A 21,930-nucleotide genomic window follows, 5' to 3' on the forward strand; every position below is an offset into this window, starting at 1 on the left:
GACAGAAGTATGAATAAGTCATGATCTGATACAATATTAAAGATGACATTTAAGACTTCATTTAGTACTTTGTGTCTGAGGTTCATTTGGCAGAAATTGTCTCACAAGACATTCTTTCAGGATTTGTCGAATCCTATGAAGAATAAATGAAGTTTAAGTTCTAAAAGTTCCCAAACAACATCAAAAGATGTGTTTTACTGTGATAGATCTACTTTGACTAAAAGGAACTGATTTTTTGTTATAGTGATCAACACGAAAGCCAATCATAGTGGTTTTCCTGCATGAAGCAGGATATGCGTTTAATGCAAGCATTAAATGATCTAATAACCACAAGCTTCAGATGCAAGCTCAAAGGAAAATTATAATCGTTTAGAAACAACAAACACTTGAAAATGAAAACCTATAAATACTAGATGCTTTGAAGAAATGAGTAACGAACCTACACGCTATCATTCAAATTCTTTATGTAGAAAACTCTTTGTATATTCTTATAAAGTTTGAAAAGCTCTCAAAACATCTTGAATACTCTAAGACAAAAAACTAAATGCTTAGATTTCACATTTGTTTGTAAGATGATTAAGATTTAATCAGTTAGCAAATCAAACAACATATCTTCTTATTTGTATAGAACCAACAGTGGCTTGGTAGGACAAAGAATATTCGGTTGTTAAAGCTTGGCGATAAACTTTGTTGTGAGAGCTAAAAGTAACAGTGACAAATACTTGTAACTTTTGTGAAATTAGTGAAACTTGATTGCTAACCAAAAACTGAACTTAGTCTGAATGGTAGAGACAAACCAATATAAATATGGGTCTTACTTTCTTTTTAGTTATCTTTTGTCTTAAACTGACATAGTGTTTGAATTTGATCTTGTTTGAAAAACATATTCTATTTTTTAAAATATGTTTCCATCGTCTAAACTTGTTTTTGCGCAAATTTGTTATCTCGTTTTATTAAGTTATACTTCAAATGATAACTTTAATTTTCACGAAAAAAGACTTAAGAAAATTCTAAAATTACAATTTAACCCCTTATGATATTTCTAATTGTAGTTACTTTTTTTAAGACTTTACTTTTGATCACTTAATAACATTGAAATTCATAGTCTATTAAATTTATTATTAAATAACCTAATTATTGCACAAGTTTTTGTGGAGACGACTCTATTTATCGCTATTGCTACCTGAAGGATTTAATACTCTTGCCAAAATTCCAATAACAAATTGGAAAACAAATACATAAAGCCTTCGTTAAGTTTGGGCGAGAAACATTGGCTGAAGACTCAACTTGATTTGTATAAATATATATTAAGATTTCCTCAAGCTCTCAAACCATTGTTCCCTCCCATTTTAAATTCGAAACAAGCTCCTAGATTGGAATGGCAGCATAAAAAAATGATTTAATCATGCTTTTTTTAACTATGACCATGATCTTAAATGTACCAAACAAATGTCCACAATGTCTTCTAATGAATTGAATTTAGAAGAAAACAATACTAGATTTTGTCCATCCATTTAGACGAAATGATTAGACACATGATATTTTGAAGATAAAGGATTTGGTGTTCATGAATATAGTGTGGGATATTTTTTAGAGTAAAATTTATGATCTAAAACTTTATATATATATAACCAAAATCCTGCTGTTTATATGTATAATAAAAACAACTTAACTACAATTATAAAAAATTAAAAATATTCATCAAATAATATAGTTATGTATAATGAAATGAATTTCTCCTCTTAATTTAATTTTTTTTAATGTTTTTTAACTTTACCAAAATATTCTTTCTTTGTCAAAAGTTAGACTTCAATGTTATTTAAATTTTTATATTTAAAATATTGAATTATTAATTATTTTTTATTTTTACATTAATTTGTAACATAAAATAATTGATTGTTTTTATTATTTAACTAAGGATCAGTTTGTTTAAACTTTAAAAAAATTGTGAAATAAGTGTTTTTTTAAGAAACATATAAAGTTAACTTCTCAAAAAGAAGTAGAAAATTAATATTTTTTTAAACCAAAAGCAGTTTCAAACATATCAAAATATAAAAAAATCTGTTTATTTTATCTAAAAAATATTTTTTAATAAATAGGTTTGAATAAATGGACCCTAATTCAAACACTATCAATGTTGCTTCTGAATTAGACGTTTTACAAATTTACGTGCATCCTGAATGCCATTCAAACCATAATTGTTTTCATCACAATATGTTAAACTAAACAAAAAATTTCATACAAAAGCATATTAAACCTAGCCCAAACGTACGATTATCCAAGAATCCTCACAAAACAAAATCATACCAATTACCAGAATCAAATTGGAAATGGATCGAAAGCTCCTTTGACCATTTTCTCAAGAGGCCCAAACAGAGGGTGTGACAAATGATCCCACTCGTACCAATCCCAACCATCACACTTGGTAGGTTCAAGATTTTGTGAAACTTGTTCTTTAACTACATCCACGTCCACCATTGCCCTCATGAAAATGGTCACATAGTGACACTTTTTTGGCTGCTCTAACATAGTTTGTTACGGTCAAAATCTGAGTTTCCTATGTCCAACTATGTTTCCTCTTTCACTTCTCTTGCTGCGCATTCCTCAAAACTCTCCTGAAAAATTAAAATGCCCCCAAATTAGTTAGATAAAATAAATTTAATTAACAATTTGTTATATTTATACTATCATTTAAGAGTTTACTATCTATGTACTAATAGAATAAATCAAACTTATCATACCTGATGAATTGCGATTAGATGATTCTATAAAATATATTACACTATCTATGCATAATTCTTCTCATCATTTAATTATTAAACAAAGTACTATATTTTTTTAGTTATCTACAATAACAGTAATGGAGTTTAAACATAAAACATCATACAAACTTAATAACTTTCCTTTCACCCAGCTAACCTTGGTGGGTTTTAATTATAAATGATAATTTTTAATTTTATTTTATAAAAATTACTTTAAAAATAATGCTTAGAGTAACTTTAATTAAAAAGTATTAGGAACATAATCATCTAATTCTAACACATTTTTTATTTAAAATTTATTAAAAATTTAAAAATAAAACTCTTTTAAAAAAATAGTTCATAATAAAGATTATGTTTAAAAGAATATTTAAAAAAATATATTACTAACATGTTTTATTTAATTAATAATACAATTTTGTTTTACTAATAATAAAGCATCAAAATTAAACTAAACACAAATAAAATTTGCACTTAAAAAATATAAGCTGCACTAACTAAGGTCAGTTTAATAATAATAAAAATTCATAATTTATATAAAATTCTAAGTTATTTTTACGCCCATATTAAGTTCAAATAATAATAATAATAATAATAATAATAATAATAATATAAAAACAAAACTAAGCATTACTTGATTATTTCGTTTTCAAAATGTTTGACGAAAAAAAAAACATAATATGAGAGAGAGTAAGGGAGTGACCGAATTCGAGGTGGCCGCCTAGAAGGGTGAAGGTGGCATTGCCGACAGCGGAGCGGCAGCGACCGAGGAGGATCGATCTGCCCTTCAAGAGGAAGATGACAACCACCACCCGCAGCTCCGACTCGCCACTGTTGTTGTTTTTGTTCTCCATTTCTTTTAGGCTCTTGTTTCACCTCATTGTTACTATGTTGCTAGTCAACACTCAACTTCTGCAGTGTTGAATTATCCAATAAGTGAATGACATGTGATCTAGTGGTTGTTTTTCTACGAACATGTGTAAACAAATTAATTGTTAGATCAAAATTAATTGTTACAAAATTTATTATCTAAACTTTCATGCGCATTAAATATTAAAAATTTTAGTGTTACATATAGTGACATTAATTATTTTATAATATAATTGATTTATTAATTCAGTTGGTTAGAGTGTTGTGCTAATAACACAAAACTCGAAGGTTTGATTCTTGTTTGGGTCATTAATTTTAAATTAATTTGTAAAACGTTTTTAAAAAAAAATAGAAAAAAAATATTTGGACCACTTATGGATTGGACAATCCTTGAGCTTCAACACTCGTTTGATGGGTGCACCATCTATTATGCTGGGTGCGTGTAACAAAACCCCATTATGGAATGGACATCCATCAACTACCATAGAATGGACTTAATTTAGTTTATTGGGACGGATAATAATAGTCGATTACAACACTTTTCATAAACTTGTAAAAACAAATGTAATAAATTTTGTAGGGAGATAATTACATTATTTTAAAAAATTAATATATAAGTATATTTTCCTTCAATTATACATTGTCGTATATGATAAAATTGTTGATTTTAATAATAATTATTTTAAAATCATATTGATAATATTTTTTATTAATCAATAATGTTAATAAAAATATATATTTACTTAACTTACATTTAAAAGATTTTTTAAATGACCTATAGTTTTACCTTTTAACCAAATAAGTTTTTTTTATAAAATTTTATGCATAAGGTTAACTTTTTTTATAAAAAAAAAAAGTTTGGCTTAACCTAGGCTCTATATAGGATAGGCCATAGGCTTGTATGGAGCGGTTTGATGTATTCTTTTTGCTACAAAGATACAAAGGAGATGCCATCCCTGAGACATGAAAACATAAGCAACAAAATAGCAACCCAACAAAGAAAACTACAAAACCCAACCATACACCCCACACTAGGTAAAGGCTAAAGACATAAATGAGGACCATTGCTGAAAAGGAACAACAAAATCCTTTTCCCACCCCCTCAACCAAGACCAGGTGAGAAAGATTGCATTATCCACCAGCTTAGGGATGACAAACGGTTGATTTTTAAAAATCATGTCATTTCTAAGGTTCCAAATAGATATTGTAGCTGCTATCCACCAAATCTTCCACTTTCTATTAGAATCCCTCAAACCAGCCAAGGAGAAGTGCTGAGAGAAGTTGTCCCCAGGCCTACAGTGCATAACTCTGTCTTCCTTGACCCAAGAGTTAAACTCCCACCACGTTGGCATAACTTTTTTGTAAGTGAAAAAGAGATGAGAGGCACATTCAACTTGGCTTTGGCAAAAGGTGCAAAGATCATTTTCAATTACAACTTGCCTTCTAATTAAGTTTTCCTTAGTCGGTAACCTATCCCAAAGTAGTCTCCAAGCAAAGGATAGGGCTCTAGGAGGTACTTTGATTTCCCACAGCTGACTGAAGCCACGATTTAGGTAACCAATTGGCTGATCACCTTTAATACAAAGATAGGCAGTTCTAGTAGTAAAGATTCCCTTTGGGTCAGCTCCCCACACCCAATAATCCTTCAAAGCTGCATTAGGGCTTAGTGTTGTAGCCTGTTCAATAAAGGCTGAAGCTCTTCCCAACTCATTGTCGAAAAGATTTCTTCTCCATGAGAATTCCCACTCCCAACCAGCTTCTCCAAAGGACCCCATGCTTTCCACTGTCTGAAATTTTTGAGAGGATATTTGATACAATTTTGGGTATTTATCTCTAAGAGTTATTCCATCACCCACCTAAGAGTCTTCCCAAAATAGTATTTGATCACCACTGCCCAATTTCCAAAGAAATTGCTTTAAGACATCACCCATGCTACTGTGATGAATTATAGACCTCAAATCAGACCACCAAAAGGAATGGGTTTGCTTAGGAAGGCCCTTTTCCAATCCTCTCCACCCCTTGTACTTTGAAGTGAGAATTCTACTCCATAATTGGTCAGGTTGTTGGAACATTAGCCACTTCCACTTGATAAGGAGGGCTCTATTAAAAGCCTTGATGTTTTTGATTCCCAAGCCTCCTTTATCTCTAGGAGCACACACTTGATCCCAAGCCACCCAAGTTATCTTTTTACCTTCTACACCTCCACCCCAAAGAAAGTGTCTTTGGATAGTAGTAAGCCTATTTATCACTACTGAAGGGGCCCTGAAAAAAGACATGTAAAACAGAGGCAAAGCTGTCAAGACAGAACTTATTAGAGTAATTCTGCCTGCCATTGAGACATTTCTCTGGTTCCATTTATTCAACTTAGCCTCGAATTTTCTAATTATGGGCTCCCACACCACCTTCCTTCTAGGATTGACACCTATAGGCATCCCTAGGTAACTGAATGGAAACTGCAGGGGGCCACAATTCAGGTAATCAGCTGCAAATCTGCACCAGTCCTCGGTTTGGCCGATTGCACCAAATTGGCTATTAGCAAAGTTAATTCTGAGACCAGATACCATTTCAAAGCTTTTGAGAATAGCCTTAATAACTGTGACATTATCCATAGATGGTTCCCCAAAGAACATAGTATCATCAGCAAATTGTAGTATGTTGACTGGGATCTTTTTCTTTCCCACCATAAAATTGTGGTAGTAGTTTTTGGAAAATACTGCCCTCATCATGCCTGTCAAGCCTTCAGCAACTAGGTCAAACAAAAAGGGAGCCAATGGATCCCCTTGTCTCAAGCCTATTTGAGGTTTAAATTCAGAAGTAGGACTTCCATTCACTAGTATAGATATTGATGCTAATGAAAGACACCCCTTAATCCAGCCAATCCACTTTTCATTAAACCCCATTCTTCTCATCATGTAAAAGAGGAAATGCCAAGACACAGAGTCATGCTTTTTCAAAATCAACTTTGAACACCAAACAAGGTCTCTTAGATCTCCAAACCTCCTCAACAACCTCATTAGCAATTAAAACTCCATGAAGCAACTGTCTGCCTTTAACAAAAACTGATTGCCTTTCATCTATGAGATGATTCATAACCTTGCTAAGCCTATTTGATAGTACTTTGGCAATAATTTTGTAGACACAGCCTATTAGATATATTGGTCTGAAATCACTAATAAGTTGAAGGTCCTTGATCTTGGGGATAAGAGCAATGAATGATGAGTTGAGACCCTTGGGGAAGACTGCATTCACATAAAATTCTGAGAAGAACCTAAGGAACTCAGGTTTCAGCTCCTTCCAGAAGTGCTTAATGAAGCTAAAATTAAGCCCATCAGGCCCTGGGCTTTTTTCACTGCCACAAGCCCACACTGCACTAGATATCTCCTCCTCTTTGAAGGGTTCCACCAACATCTCACTTTGGATTGAAGGCAAGACATTAAAAGAGACCCCATCTAAGTTGGGTCTGTGCAGGTAAGGTTCAACAAATCTGCCTTTAAAATGCTGAAGAACTGCATCCTTAATGGCAGAAGGGTTTTCTACCCAACTACCATTAATTTGCATCCCCCTCAAGGCATTCCTCCTTCTGCTGGAATTAATGATTTTGTGGAAGTAGGAAGTGTTGCTATCTCCCTCTTTGATCCACTTACATCTAGACTTCTGTCGCAATATTGATTCATGAAGAATAGATTGCTCCCAAAGGTCAGATTGGGCTTTCTTGAGCTCTTGAACTTGTTGATCAGTAGGTTGAGCTGTGAGGGAATTCTCCAAGTCATTCAGCTTATGCTGGATTAGCTTCACCTTGTTGCCCAAGTCTCCACAATTTTCTTTGCTCCAGGTTTTTAACCTTTGCTTAATTTTCTGAAGTTTGCATTTCAAGGCATATCCCCCCCATCCCATAGGTTGATTAGCAGACCAGCAGTCCCTCACCACCTTATTGAAGTCCTTATTGTGCAACCAAGCATCAAAAACCCTAAAAGGCTTAAGGCCCCAATCAATATTTTTAGAATTCAAAATGATAGGGCAATGATCTGAGTAGTTCCTTTCAAGGTTGTGTAGGGAACTATCAGGCCACTTGGATACCCAATCATCAAAGACCAGCACTCTGTCTAACTTGCTCTTACAAGAACCATTAGGCCTAACCCAAGTAAAGGGCTTGCCCAAGCAAGGAATATCATCTACCTCCATTTCAGCGAGCCACTCATTAAATTCAGCTATAAGATTAGTGTCTGCATTACAAAGAGTGCTTCCCATTCTTTCAGCTGGGTGTTTAATGCAGTTGAAGTCCCCTACAAGGCACCAGCACTGAACCTGGGACTGATTCTTCATTAAATATAGCCTCTGCCATAACTGTCTTTTGCTTTCTAGCTCACAAGAAGCATAGATATTAGCCACCACTACCCTCTGACTTTCTACCAGCCATACCCCCTCCAACATGATGAAACCCCTTTCAGCTATTTTAATATCAACCTGGAAGTTATTGTTATTCCTGACACAGAAAAGCCCCCCAGCTGTATTGACCGCAGGAAACCATTTCCAATCAAAGTCTGAGTGACCCCACAGAGCCTGACAAAGTGCCTTGTCAATGGAATCCCTCTTTGTTTCTTGCAAACAAAGAAGATCTATCTTATGCTTCCCAACCAAATTCCTGATAGAGGCCCACTTAATACCTTTACCCAACCCTCTAATGTTATAGGATAGGATATTCATTTAAGAGGTTTCCTATTCCCCAACTCCTTAGCTTCATTTCTGTCTCTACACTCCATAGAAGCATAACTGTGAAGGAAATGTAGGTTATCTGTAACTGTCTCCATGCCTAAGTTTTCTCCGAGATGCCATAATTGTTGAGCCTCTTGCAACACCTTATCACTGCACTCAATTATGCTTTTTAACCTCCTTTCTGAGTCCACGTAACTCTGATTTTTGACCTTATCCTGATTGGCAAGTTGATCTGCTAGAGCCTGGATGCCATCTTGAAGTTGAGGATGCTTTTCCTCAATCTGTGAGAGTCGGGCCTTAAAGAGAGAGTTTTGTTGTCGAAAGTAAACTTTAGAATACTTGTCTGGAGTCTCTTTTATGGATTGGATTACAGGTAGGGATTCCTCCTTATGGCACCCGTCAGTTTTCAAAATTGGGCCTAAATCATTACTTAGCCCACCCTCTTTTTGATTCTGCACAGCTTGCACCCCCAAAAGCTCAACTGGGTGGATGTCTTCTTTATTACACCCTCCTTGAGTCGAAATTGGGCCCTTAATGCAACCTGGCCCAATTCCTTGTTGAATCTGCCCCGATAAAGAAGGAGAGAGAGACTGCGTGACATGTCCCTCTTCTTCCCCGATAAAGGTCTGGTCAGCAGCTACTTTCGCTCCACCATTCAAATACTTTCCCTCTATGTGATTCCTGTGCCTTCGATCATCCTGTAGGGTATTATAGCAGGTTACCTCTTTGGTGTTAGCAGCTTCCTCTTCTGTTCCTGCGAAGCTGTCCCCTAGGTTGAGCTTACCAAAGCTAGAGCCCAGCATACCTTCTACAGTGCCTTTTGACTTTTCTTTGGGTGTAACGTCTGCCTGGATATTACCCAGGGGTCTAAGATCACAACAGCGCACATCGGTCCCTCCTTCTGCCCGTTGGGTACGAGACGGAGACAATTTCTGGTTGGGCAGCTCCGGCGAGAAGGAGAAATTGGTATTAGTGTCGTCAAGAACATCGCCAACCTCCCCTTCGTCGTCCGATGTTATCATCTCCGACCACCCATCGGACGGCGAGCTTCCTTTCCGGTTCGACCCACCTTCGAACCCTGTCTCTTCCACAATCCATACCCGATACTCAAGCTCCCCCACACGGATGATGACCTCCGACCTTATCAACGGCGGAAGCGGTGTCCGCACCAATACTCGAGCCCGGTCCAATCGTCGGCGGTCCTCTGTGTCATCGTCTGACTCGATGACATCCCCAATAGCAGCTACAGCCCTCCTGATATTTTTCATTTCCCACACCTGTATCAGAAATCCCCACAGCTGGAGCCAAACAACCCTGTTATTGGGTCTACATTTCGGCGTCCACTTCTCCAGTGAGTAAAAGAGAGAATCATCGCTTTCCGTCTCTGATTGAATGAGGAGTTGAGCTTTGTCATCGGACATCCCAGGGAGAAGAACCATGTCGTCTCCGAGGAACTTAGTGCGGACGTTATATCCTAACTCCCAAGTGATACGATCCTCTAAGGTTTCCACCTCCATCACCTTCTTTAGCATGCCCACCCAGGTTTCGTTACACCAATATTCCCCACCTTCATCTGGGTTGATCAGAATAGTTGGTGTTTGTGCCTCGTCTGCCCTTTTGTCTCCTTGGCACCCCCCCCACCCTTAGTCATCACGTCCACATATGATCTCCGAAGAGCACCAGTAGTTATCCCGCAGGGCTTACTTGCTTCGTCGGTGTACTTCCTCCTAATGGGGTTCTTTTTCTACAACTCTGTATTCCGAACTGGTCTGTCGAACCTAGGAAGGTTGACAAATAGTTTACAATCGTTGATGAAGATGTTGTCCAGTCTCACCTCCAATCCTTTTGCATCCGAGACTCCCTTGAACCGCATGAACCCGTATCTCCTGCCATCCTTGTTGAGCCTTTTAGCGATGTATACTTCACGTACGTCACCCCAGTTTTTGAAGTGCCTCCATAGCAACTCTTCATTAGCTTCGTCGGGGAAATGGGTGAAATAAAAGGAGGTAATGTCGGCATTGTTCCTCCAGTTAAGGCGATAGTGTTTGTTGTTGTCCCCTATCTCCAGATTTTGTGATTGTCTTCCCGCTAAAGAGGATTTCTGCATAACCTTCATTGATCTTCTGCTTACCACCTTAGTCCAGTTTTCTTCCTCAGCGTAGTCATTGTCCCTTCCGAAAATGTTGACTCGTCGCCCTCCATATGGTTCTTCCCTTCAATCCATACTCCTCCATCTCCTTGAAGGGGAACCGTTTGGAGTTCTTCTGTTTGTGCTAGTCCTCGCCGTGTTTCGATACTGCTTCACACTCGTCCTCGCCGTGTCTGTTTCGCTCCATCTCTCATTTCTTCTGTCTCTGTCTGTCACTCTCCTTCTCTCGCGCCCTCTCTCTGTCTCTCTCCCTCTCTCTCTCTCTTTCTCTCTCATCTTTTTTTGTAAAGTGATCATGTAGGTGTGTAGTATGATAGATGCATTCTGGTTGAACAACTCTTGAGCAAGAAAATCAACCACTCCTTGGAAGCTCTGTTTACGTATCAAGGAGGAATGTTGAAGTGCTAATACACAGTTTCAGTCGCATGTTCTGTTCTAGATATTTTGATAAGGGGTATGAGCTTAATTGAAATTTGGAAAAAGATATGTATGATTAATTGAACCAGTTGATGTTTGTAATATTTACTGATATAGGCAGTTACAGAAGGAGTTTCAGTCCTTATTTTGGGTAAATTTGTATCAAAGTTTGAATTGACTTTTAGCTGGCTTTGAACTTCCTCAAAGTGTAGTGTACTAGCCTTGGTTTACACCATAAACTAAGTTCATAGATCTAGAGTTTAACTTTAAACCTAAAAAGAACAAAAAGCAAGTTATAGGTAATGTAACCAGTCAAAGTTGTAGACTAAAGTTATGCAAAATAAACTCTCAAACTTCAATCAATAATATTGAAAAATGAAAAGAAGCTCAAAATAATTTAAATATCAACTTCTTTCCTTTTCTTAAAATGAAAAGTTTTACCATCCTACTGGATATAGAGCTTGTAAAGCTTTGCTATGTATAACAATCTCACCTCTATACTGGGAGGAACCAGTGGTCTCTTCCCTTTCAACTCTCTAGTTAAGAAGTCCAGTTTCTTTTCTTCATCCCATTCACTGTACGTGCCCATATCCAAATACCTTGTAATTACATCAATGGTTTCAGCATGTCTGCTTGATTCCTGTCACACTGCTAGTTTCAGGCCACAACTGATTATCCAAACAATAATGAACAAAAAACTTTGAAACATACCTGACGCAAGTCAAGCTTCATTAACACCATGCCAAAAGTAGCAACTCTTCGAATCAGATCAGCTAGTCGACCATCAGCTAGCACCCCAGATCCACATAATTGCTGGAGAAATGTAGAGCTAAATGATAATTCTGCACAATATTAGAGGGTAAAAGGGTAGAAAAGAAAGAATACCAAAGATTCATAACAAAGGAGAAGAGGTTCCAAAAGCTGATATTTTGTTTCATAATAATCCATAGGATCATGTTTAGATGGACCATGTCGATAAGAATCTCCAACCGTCTACGAGTTCTCAGAAGCTAAACACATGGAACGAAAGATAATATTACCGGTTATTAAGACAATATATAAAATCTGCATATTCAATAAAAATGTAGATGTGATTTAGTTTTAATGGCACCCCAGGATACAAATCCTCCACAGACAATATTCAAATCAAAACTAGGAAAATATATTTTTCATACTATGCATATCCTAACGTATATATGGTTCTATCTATATAATCATCTTCACTGTGAAAGCCGTGGAACAAAGCAAATAGGATTGATCTCAAGATTAGTACATTTAACAGTCTTTGACCAAAAAGCAATATGATTTCATCATATCCAGGAACGTTCCTAATAATGCATATAAATTAATGATCCATGTGTCTGCTATCTGTCATTCTACACAAAGACATTTTGCAATTGAATTTCAAATCCGTAGTGCCAAGGCTCAAGTTCAAAAGTCCTTCACTCTTTATCTACAAATAATACAGAAAATATCAATATATGCTGAAATCAATCTCATAGAGCTTTATTTGCCACAACGTTTTCTACAATAATATCAATCCTTAGTGGTTCTGCTGACTTAATTTCATAACCACGTCTTTCTCCCTAAAGGAAAAATCAAGCCAACAACATAAATAAAGATAAGATAAAAAAAAATATGGTTTTAGATTGTCCATTTACGGGAAAATATTTTGGACTCCCAATATTTCCAAATTATTTGCCGTGGAACTTCACTTCTAAACCAAAATGTAGTTTCTACCAACCCAAACAAACAAACAAAAAGTTATGCAATATCATTTATTTCATTTGCAAACTACAGTCTACACGGGCACATTTAGTACATGCCTGCCAGGTTATAAAGCTAAAAACTCCTAAGACATAAGCAGCATAGTTTTGTACAAAATAAAACAGCAGAAACTGAATACATGTGTCCATGCAACCAATTTTGAAGCATTGTTGAAGTAAACCAGAAGTAATACCTTATCTTTTATATATTCAAGGACAACTCTATAAGGAGCAATTCCAGGAACCTGAGTTTGGCTCCAAAAGCCTCTGAAAACTGGTCCTTCCTATTTGGGATTCTGCAAACAGTTTCCTCTGAGCAACAAGTTGACTAGAGTTGAAAGAAGGAGAGTATGTCATTGAAACTAATGAAGAACTGGAATTTGGTAAAATTGGTATTGACGAACGGACATTTTGACTGCCACCATTGCTCTCAGTTGAACTTGAAGTCTCACCACCCTATCAGTGAATATATGTACACATGTATTATCTAGGATTCAATGGAAAATTTGGAAATCTACTGAATTGATCTACCTTGTGATTGGGTTGCTTGTGATCAGCTCCTGGCATGTGTCTGGGATACTCAGATCCACCCTCTTCTACATGAAATGTAACATTCAAACCAGAACTTCATACTAATAGATAATAAGTTAATAACATACTTGATTGGGTCAAGAATTTATATATGTCGGCATATGAATAAAATTGCACTATATTCCTCATGCATGATAGCATGAGAAGTTATTCAAAGGATTGGAAGGATTCCAATTCATTTGTTCATGCAATCAGCAATGGGCATCATTCCTTAATTAAAAATTGTTAAAGATTATTAAAGTTAGAAGCCACTCAACAAGTAAATATTTTTTTGCAGTTACAGAAGAAAAGAACATGCCAGTTAAAAACAGGATATGCAAACAAAAAACCAGACAGCAATTTTTTGAAAAATTATACGTACCAGGCCAAGCACAAGAGGGTATATGAGCTCCAGCTGGAAGTTTAGTCGGAAGTGGTGAAGCTTGTTGATTAGGATGTTTTGACTGACTTCTACTCATAGATCCATTCCAGTGCTCATGGTGATCCTCCTCATCATTACCTTCTGAAGAGAAAGAAGTGATCATCAAGTCTTAAAAGTGGATTGAAAGAGTATCAAAGATATCTTTGAGGATATAACAGTGACAAGGCGTAGTCTAGAAGAACAAATCATATAGAAAAATCTTCAGCTAATCATGTAAAGACATTGTGAGTGCATTAATAGAACAATAAATGGATGACCATTTCACTTGCAGTGTATCATCAAATACTATAGTGTATCTATATTAGTCTAACTCACACCAAGGTTTAAAATACTTTGTAGTATCTACAAACTATTTTCATGCCGGAAGAAAACTTTCCATTTGAAAAAGCAGATTTTGTTGCCTCATCATATGAAACCTTTTGCAAAAACATTCCGAGGAAACATATAAAAAAGACCTCAAAGCTTTTACCACACGTATGCAACTATTGTCAATCTCATATCATTCAATTGGAAAAGATTTGACAAAGTGGATTGGAGGTAAAAGTTGACAGGTTGATGTCTACGGAAACAAGAGAAAAGTAAAAGAGCAAAACACAGGCGTATTTTGATAAGTTTGAGTTATTAGTAAGGCCACAAAAGAGATACGTCAGGATAATTTTTAAAGGAATTTCCAAGCCAAGAGGACAATGCCTTGATGCACCAAAGAAGTAATGCATAAAAGAAGACCAAAGAGGGATTAAATGAATGACCAAAGCCTCAAGGATAAATAGATAGAGCATAATATCATCATTCAAAATATTACACGGTAATATTAAGGGTTTCAAAAGGACCATCAAATTCACATGATAATCTAACACAATAAAGAAAAAAAATAAAAAACTATACTATCTTTAAGTGGTTCAATTTGCCTGTGCACATGAACTAGTGTTACTTCTTGACAAACAGTATCCAGAGGTCACATGATATAAAACAAAGATGACTGCTATGCCCATTAGCATTTGGAAGATATCAACAAACACAAAACTAAACAGACAAACCTTTTAGAATTTCATGTGCCAGTTCTGACAACTTATCACTGCACTGGTTCATGGATAGCTCAAATCTTAGGCCATCCACTTCCCGAATGTAGAGGTCAATCGCCATCCATCTTGACAGAAGTGAAACATCTTTTGTGACCTGAAGAACAAAACGAAAACCAATTACACAATCAGATTTGAATAACAGGGTCAAATCAAACGCAAATATTCTTCAAGAAAATCCCACTCCTAGGTAAGAAAAAAAATTTCTTGTAATTTATTCGTAATGTTTGAATTACACGCTACAAACTTTAGTAATTGAAACAGCAAAGCACATCCTTCAACTGTAGTAACATCAACACCGACCACAATCAAGCTTTATCCCACACCTGATGGAGTCAAACACGGATCAGTTAATATCAGAAACCAATTTTTCTTTAAAAGCCATTTTTCTGTCCATATCTAAAGAACAATAACAACAATAGTGATGTTAGCTACATGGATCACACAATGTTACTGGGTTCAGTTAAAAACCAAATTCTCAGGCTATTCATGTCTAAAATACATTCAATGTAATTTTACATTGGCTATCAACTGCCCAAAATTACCCACCTCTTTTATCCTAGCCTGAGACAATATAAAATTTGACTAAAAAGTACAATATTGGAAAAGTTCCAAGAAGATTATTCAAACAAATATTTTGCATGTTAAAAGCTCATTTATTTTTGTCTGCAGTTTTCCCAGTTCAATCATCATTAAACTTGCACTTTCCAAAATGACAGGCAGTAATACTGGACATCTTCAGGTTGTCAATAATATAATGATATTACAGATTCAACTATGCTTCCACTACTAGAAAACTTCTCACGTGTTGAAAAAGAATCATGTAGTTATTTGAGAAAATGAAATCACATAGTAAAAGTACAGGCAGCATGAATGGATATTTGAAGATGCTACCTTTGCTGTCACATTTGGGTTTCCGTCTCTATCACCTCCCATCCAAGATCCAAATTTTATTGGAGTGCAAGTCAATGGAAGTGGTTTTCCTGTGTGCTGCAAGGAAAGATAAATTGCACTGAAAATCTTAAAGAGAAAGAATGTACAAGTTAATTGACATAAATTAAAGATGACAAACCTTCTTTAAAGCGCTGCTAACTCGACGTAAATAATGAGGAACAGCTTTTCAGAGTGACTCCTCCACAATATTCAATACTGGGAGAATTGAAAAATAAATAAACCAAGGGATTCTTCCACTTCTTTTTTTTTTAACAGTGAATCAAATCATGCAAGAGATGACATATTGTTAGATCTCAATATAGACCAGTTATCTGGAGGGTCTATTCTAGAAGGAAGAAAGCCCCTACACGGGAGATAGGATCGAATTAGTTATTAGTTTAATCTTTAGGGCCATCTATCTTTATTATTCTATCTTTATCTTTATTATTCTATCTTTATCTTTATTATTCTATCTTTATCAATTAGTTGGATTAGGATATTATAAATAAGAGTATTCTCATTAGAGGAGGGGGTAGAGAAGAATTAGAAATTGTAAAGGGTTTTCCCTTGGAAGAAGGTTTCCTTCTTGAATAAATTCAGTTTGCTCCCAGTATTTTCCGTTTATTCTTCTATTTTCTGTTTCTCTTGTTTTCTCTGCTGTTAGGGATATTCAATACCCTAACACATATAAATTGTCAAGGATTCTCTCTTAAAAGATTGATTTATTATGTGTTCATGTAGGTGCCTTTGGGGATAACAAGGACAAAACTCTTGAACACTTGGTCAAAATGGCCATAGACCATTCTTAGGAACAACTAAAAAGCCTAAAGCTAAGAGGTAAAGTATATCTAACATATAATACTCAACCAGCTTACCTGCCCTAGCTTCATCAACTGGAGTGGGTTTTGAACGCCTAAGTTCATCTGTCTGCCATATTGAAGTTTTCTCTCCCACCTAAAAAAGCCAATATGATTGATGAGAATAGAAATAAAGTGTGTTAGAAAAAGGAAATCCACTATCCATTCACATTTAAAGATAATCTACCACACTGAAAAACTAGTGGATTTTTTACTTTTGGGGTACAAACACCGGTGGTTAAGTAGAATGGAAATAGTTCAAGAATGGTACCAGATCTTCAATCCACATATCTCGATCTTCAGGGCTAAGATCAGGTCAATCATTATAATCCAAAAGATGCTGCTTGAAGGTGAAAAAGTAGTTAGAGACAACACACTTCCATAATATTTGAGAGATGATATCATAAAGTTAAAGGCTCAAGCTTCCAGTAATTTAATATATTCAGAAAAGAGAACAACTCACAGCAATTTTAAGGTGTTTATATTGCAAGGTACGATGGTTAATTTGAGTGGGATGAGCAGTGAGAACAATTTCAACCTCCTGTGGCAACATAAATGAAATTAGATTTTGAATGACAATAGCAATTGGAACCAGATTCTGTTAAAATCCCTGGCAATACACACATAATGTTTCACTAAATTAATAACAAGATAATTGTCAAGAAAGAAAATAATTACATGCTTTAATCTCAGCTTGCAGAGTGCATAGACAACGAAAGATCATATACTTATTTTCATCTATACGTCTCAGACTATGCAGATTAACCAGAAATGAGGAACAAAACCACAGACCTGCTTGAACACTGTCTTATAAAAACAGGTTGTTAAAGATATCATCACAAGATTTTGCAGCAAGAACCATATTTCCTCCTTTACGAACCCTGCAAAAACATAACTTGTTCAAGACTATCATACTGGGGTAATCTTAGATTAAAGAAGTATAGTATTCCCTCAATGTTGTTATTAGTCAAAGGTTCGGCTTATTTTGGAGAGATTGCGGCTTAATTTTGCACAGAGCTCAGCCAAATAAAGACAAGACAAATTATCAACTAATGGAATAAAAAGACAACAATAGTTGGAGACAAGAATGTATACCTATGGTGGGTTTCAGCTATACCCATCAAAGTAAGATGATGGCTAAAGGCACGAGCAAGGGGCAAAGCTTCTTCCAGCGTCATCTTGGATAACTCTGAAGCCAATTGCTTCTCTAGCATCTCAGCCAAGTCCTCCATTCCCGCTTGTCTCATATTACAAGCACTCTAAATACCAAAACAAACTCTTAAGGAATTTTCAACTCCCAGCGATAAAGATTGTTACACTGTTAACCAATTACCAACGAAATCACACATGAATAAAGGTCAATTTTTCAATTATATGGCAATTCATGATTGGATGACACGCTACATTTCTAGTTAGCACTGTTGCTTGTTAGGAAAAAAAAGAGTAAACCACCATTTGAGTCTGTTACATTAGTTCTTACATATAGTCCCTAGCTAAAAGCTAAAACTAAGGAAATTTTAAATAAGTTCCTGAAAATACAATCTGTCTATCACATTAGTCCAAAAATATAAGAAAATTGTGAATTAATGATAATATTAATAAATGTTTAGGGGCCAAAATGGCAATAAGTAGTTATGTTTAAGGACTTAATGAATTCTAGAGACTTATTAGAAATTTCTTTAATTTCAAGGATGAATTTATGTGACAATGCATTACACTTTCACGAACCAAAATGATGATTCACTAAAGGCAAAAACTGTAACTGATACAAAGCAATTGAATTTCCAAACTGAACAAGGAATATTGAAGATTCCATTCGTAACATGAGGAACCCAAAAACTAACTAAAAAAGCAATTAAATTTCCAGCATACGAGGTTTAGCTCAGTCATTATTTGAGTCTTTGCATAAAACAAGAACCCCACATGCATGCATCATGAAAGTCTAAATGCATTACGCATGTCATGTTTCAACCTTCGCCCATTTTCTCCACAACCGAACAAAACCAAAGACTAATTGATAAAACAGTGATGAAATCACAACGACAAGAACAAAGATAACAAGAAAAAAGAAATTAGAACCCCATCACCGAAAATTCACAAAATCAAGTTAAAATCATTAACAGCATACTCCAATCATTCTAGGAAAAGGTAAAGAAGCAAAACCCATTAAAGAAAACACCAAAAAAAAAAAGTGGGGTATTGATTAAAAACCCAAAAACAATTATTTTAAGTGAAAAGAAAAAAGAAAAGAAAAAATGAGAACCTGTGAAAGGACTCGAATTTTTTCGAGCTTGTCAACGAAGGTGGAGCCAGCCTCCCTCTGGAGAATGTCGTTGAGAAGGTTCCCTAGCAATTTACAGTCATCTTCGAAGCCCTGGAAGGAGATTTCCTCCGCTATGTCGTCAGTGATGTCCGTCATTGTAATGTTCCCACACACACACAACAAAAAACTTAACACACACAAAAAAAAAAACGAATACAGAAGAAGAAGAAGAAAGAGAGTGAGAGAGAGAGGGTTAATGTGTGTGTGGTTGAAGGAGTGAGTAGAGGAGAAAGTGGTGGCATATAATAAGGTGGCAAACAATAACTAACTGGCGCGGAGGAAGGGACCGTTGTGAAATTGTGACGTTTTACTTCCATCCACTTTATAGATTAATACATAAATTAACAATTCTTTTCTCCAATGTTTTAGGATCATATTATTATTATAATATTAATTTAAACTAAGGATTAAGTCTATACTTTTAATAATATTAATTTAAACTAAGGATTAAGTCTATACTTTAATATGCTTAAAATTCGAATACATGAAAAATATTAATTTATGGTGTAACATAGTCAACTGAGCACTGAATTGTTATAAACTTATTTAACGAGTTTGATTTTTATGAATTAAAAAAATTTATATATTAATCATAGTATGCTAGACTCATAGAAAAATCATATTTTATAAGAAAGGTAATTTTTCATTATCAAAGTGCATTTGCTTTTATCATAGAAATATTGGAGTATTTAATAATAATAATAATAATAATAATAATAATAATAATATAACTCTAATTATATATTAATTAAAATATCTAGGTATATTATTGGTGTATTTTAAGTGTGTTAATAAACTATATTATTGGTTTATTTTAAGATAATATCTAGGTATAATTTGTTAACGTACTCATATTAAAAAAAAAACAAGTATATATACATTAGTAAACTGGAATATATTTTAAAAAAATTCAAAATGTTATTTTTTTGTCAAAATTTAAGCTTGAACATCTGAACCTAAGTGGCATTTTTTAGTTAAATTTTAAATGTAATTTTTGGTGATTAAAAACAATCATAAATTACAAAATAAAAATTAAAAGATCAAATCACAATTTGTGGCTGTACAACAACCACCACACACGTCCAAGGCAAGAGATTCAGATTGAGGGCCCAATTGGTGGCTAGAACAACGGTGTTGCTGGCAAAGTTCAATGTAATCACTGACAACACCATCATAGTCACCCAACGCATCATCAAGAAGCTTCCAATAGGGACAAACTTCAGGCTCACAAATTGCAAGTCCACCCCCGCAAAGCCTCCACCCTACACTCTCACAGATCTGGTTGTCGATGTAGAGGCATCCATCGGAGGAAGAGGCAGTGGTGCACAGTGTCAGGGTTGAGCCAACAGAGGAGGTGGAAGGGCCGACTTGATGAGGAGGAAGTCATCGTCGGAGTCCTAGATTTGGAGGGAGAGAGAAAGAGGGGAAGGCGAACCACTTGTCATCGAGGTTGTCATGGAGGTGAGAGGAGGAGGGACAAGGGCAATAAGGCTTCGGAGTAGAAACAAAGAGGACGAAGGGTAGAGAAAGAGAAGGAAGAGAGGCTGGGATCGTTGGATTAGAGAGAGAGAGAAAGAGAAAGGGAAAGAAAAAGAAAAAGTAGGATAGTGCCTAATTTTTAGTGGACACACATGAGAAACTTAGGTTCGGATTCGTCCAAACCTAACTTCGGGCCAAAAAATAACACATTTCTATTTTGTGAGAACGAAAAACATACAAAATTTTTTACAGAGATATATTCCAAACATTTTGACATTTATAAGAACAACAAATATATTTTAGTCTTATTTTTATTGTTAAAAAATGAGTAATGCTACTAACATACTCTTTAACACACTCCTTCATACACACTTTTCTCCAATGTGTTAAAATGTATTGAAAACTGCAAAATCAAGAGAGAGAAAGTCATTGAATACTATGTGGGACTCACTGAATTTTGTGATTTCAAATAAATTTCAACAAATGAGAGAATGTGTGTTCAAAAGAATGTGTGACCCTAACATTTCTCGTTAAAAAATATAGTAGTTTACATATATAATTGTCCTTTAGTTTATGTTAATCTAAATTAAGAGTGATTTTTTTGTTCAAATGAAAGGATACTAGATGCTAATATAGACCTTCTAATTTTTAAGTGGGTCTATGTTAACATTCCCCATTTATAGATAGATATATGAGGAATGTATCTTATATGAGGGTTAGAAGATTAAATTTGGACTGTCTAATCAAACATGAATGATCAAGATTTAATGTCATGTGACCAATTAACCACTTAAAAATTCATGTTATTTTTTTAATAAATCATGTGAATTTTTTAGATTAAACCTTAATACTCCACATATAAGATGTTTCCTCTTATTGGTATTGTTGTAAACTCAACGATGGTTTTTGATAAAACCGTTGTGCTTAGCTTTAAACCAAAGATTGTTTTGCAAAAACCGGTGTGTTAAGCTTCAAATCAAAGAAGATTCTATAAAAATCATCTTGAACACCTTCTTTTAAAGACGGTTTTTCAAATTAAAAAATATTAGTCAATTATTGTTTCATAAAGTAAAATAGTAAACAAAATGAAAAATTATTTAAAATGAATTTTTGTAACCATTTTTCTGGCAATTTAATTTTTTTTAACCGACTTGACTTGTTCATCATCAATTTCTTTTTTTTAGTTTTTTCTTCTTGGGTTTTTTTGACCAATGACATGGACAATTCATGTGTTTTCCAAAAAATAAAATTATGGTTTTCATCAGTTTTCAATTGAATTGACTAATATTTTTTTATTTTTTCCTATATATTAATCAGAATATGCTAGACTCATAGAAAAATCATATTTTATAAGAAAGGTAACTTTTTAATTGTCAAAGTGCATTTGCTTTTATCATAGAAATATTGGAGTATTTGGTAATAATAATAATAATAATAATAATAATAATAATAATAATAATATAACTCTAATTATATATTAATTAAAATATCTAGGTTCGGATTCGTCCAAGCTTAGCTTCGAACCAAAAAAACAACACATTTCTATTTTGTGAGGATGAAAAACATACTGAAA

General features: G+C 34.9%; 1 protein-coding gene and 1 pseudogene across 1 annotated transcript; both read right to left on the minus strand.

Annotated features, from left to right (window-relative positions):
* Nucleotides 1–11,174: 11,174 nt before the first annotated feature.
* Nucleotides 11,175–16,879, minus strand: LOC114372961 (phosphoenolpyruvate carboxylase 4-like). The gene is made up of 10 exons (XM_028330532.1): nt 16,827–16,879; nt 16,574–16,652; nt 15,660–15,755; nt 14,724–14,862; nt 13,627–13,767; nt 13,206–13,270; nt 12,920–13,130; nt 11,620–11,750; nt 11,402–11,548; nt 11,175–11,180 (listed from the first exon to the last, which is right to left on the minus strand). The coding sequence occupies exons 1-10, from the start codon at nt 16,877–16,879 to the stop codon at nt 11,175–11,177; spliced, it is 1,068 nt and encodes a 355-aa protein (XP_028186333.1).
* LOC114388475 overlaps nt 14,844–21,930 on the minus strand; it is a 34,361-nt pseudogene continuing 27,274 nt past the window's right edge.

Source organism: Glycine soja, chromosome 2 (genome assembly GCF_004193775.1).
Source record: "Glycine soja cultivar W05 chromosome 2, ASM419377v2, whole genome shotgun sequence".
NCBI classification, from domain to species: Eukaryota; Viridiplantae; Streptophyta; class Magnoliopsida; order Fabales; family Fabaceae; genus Glycine; species Glycine soja.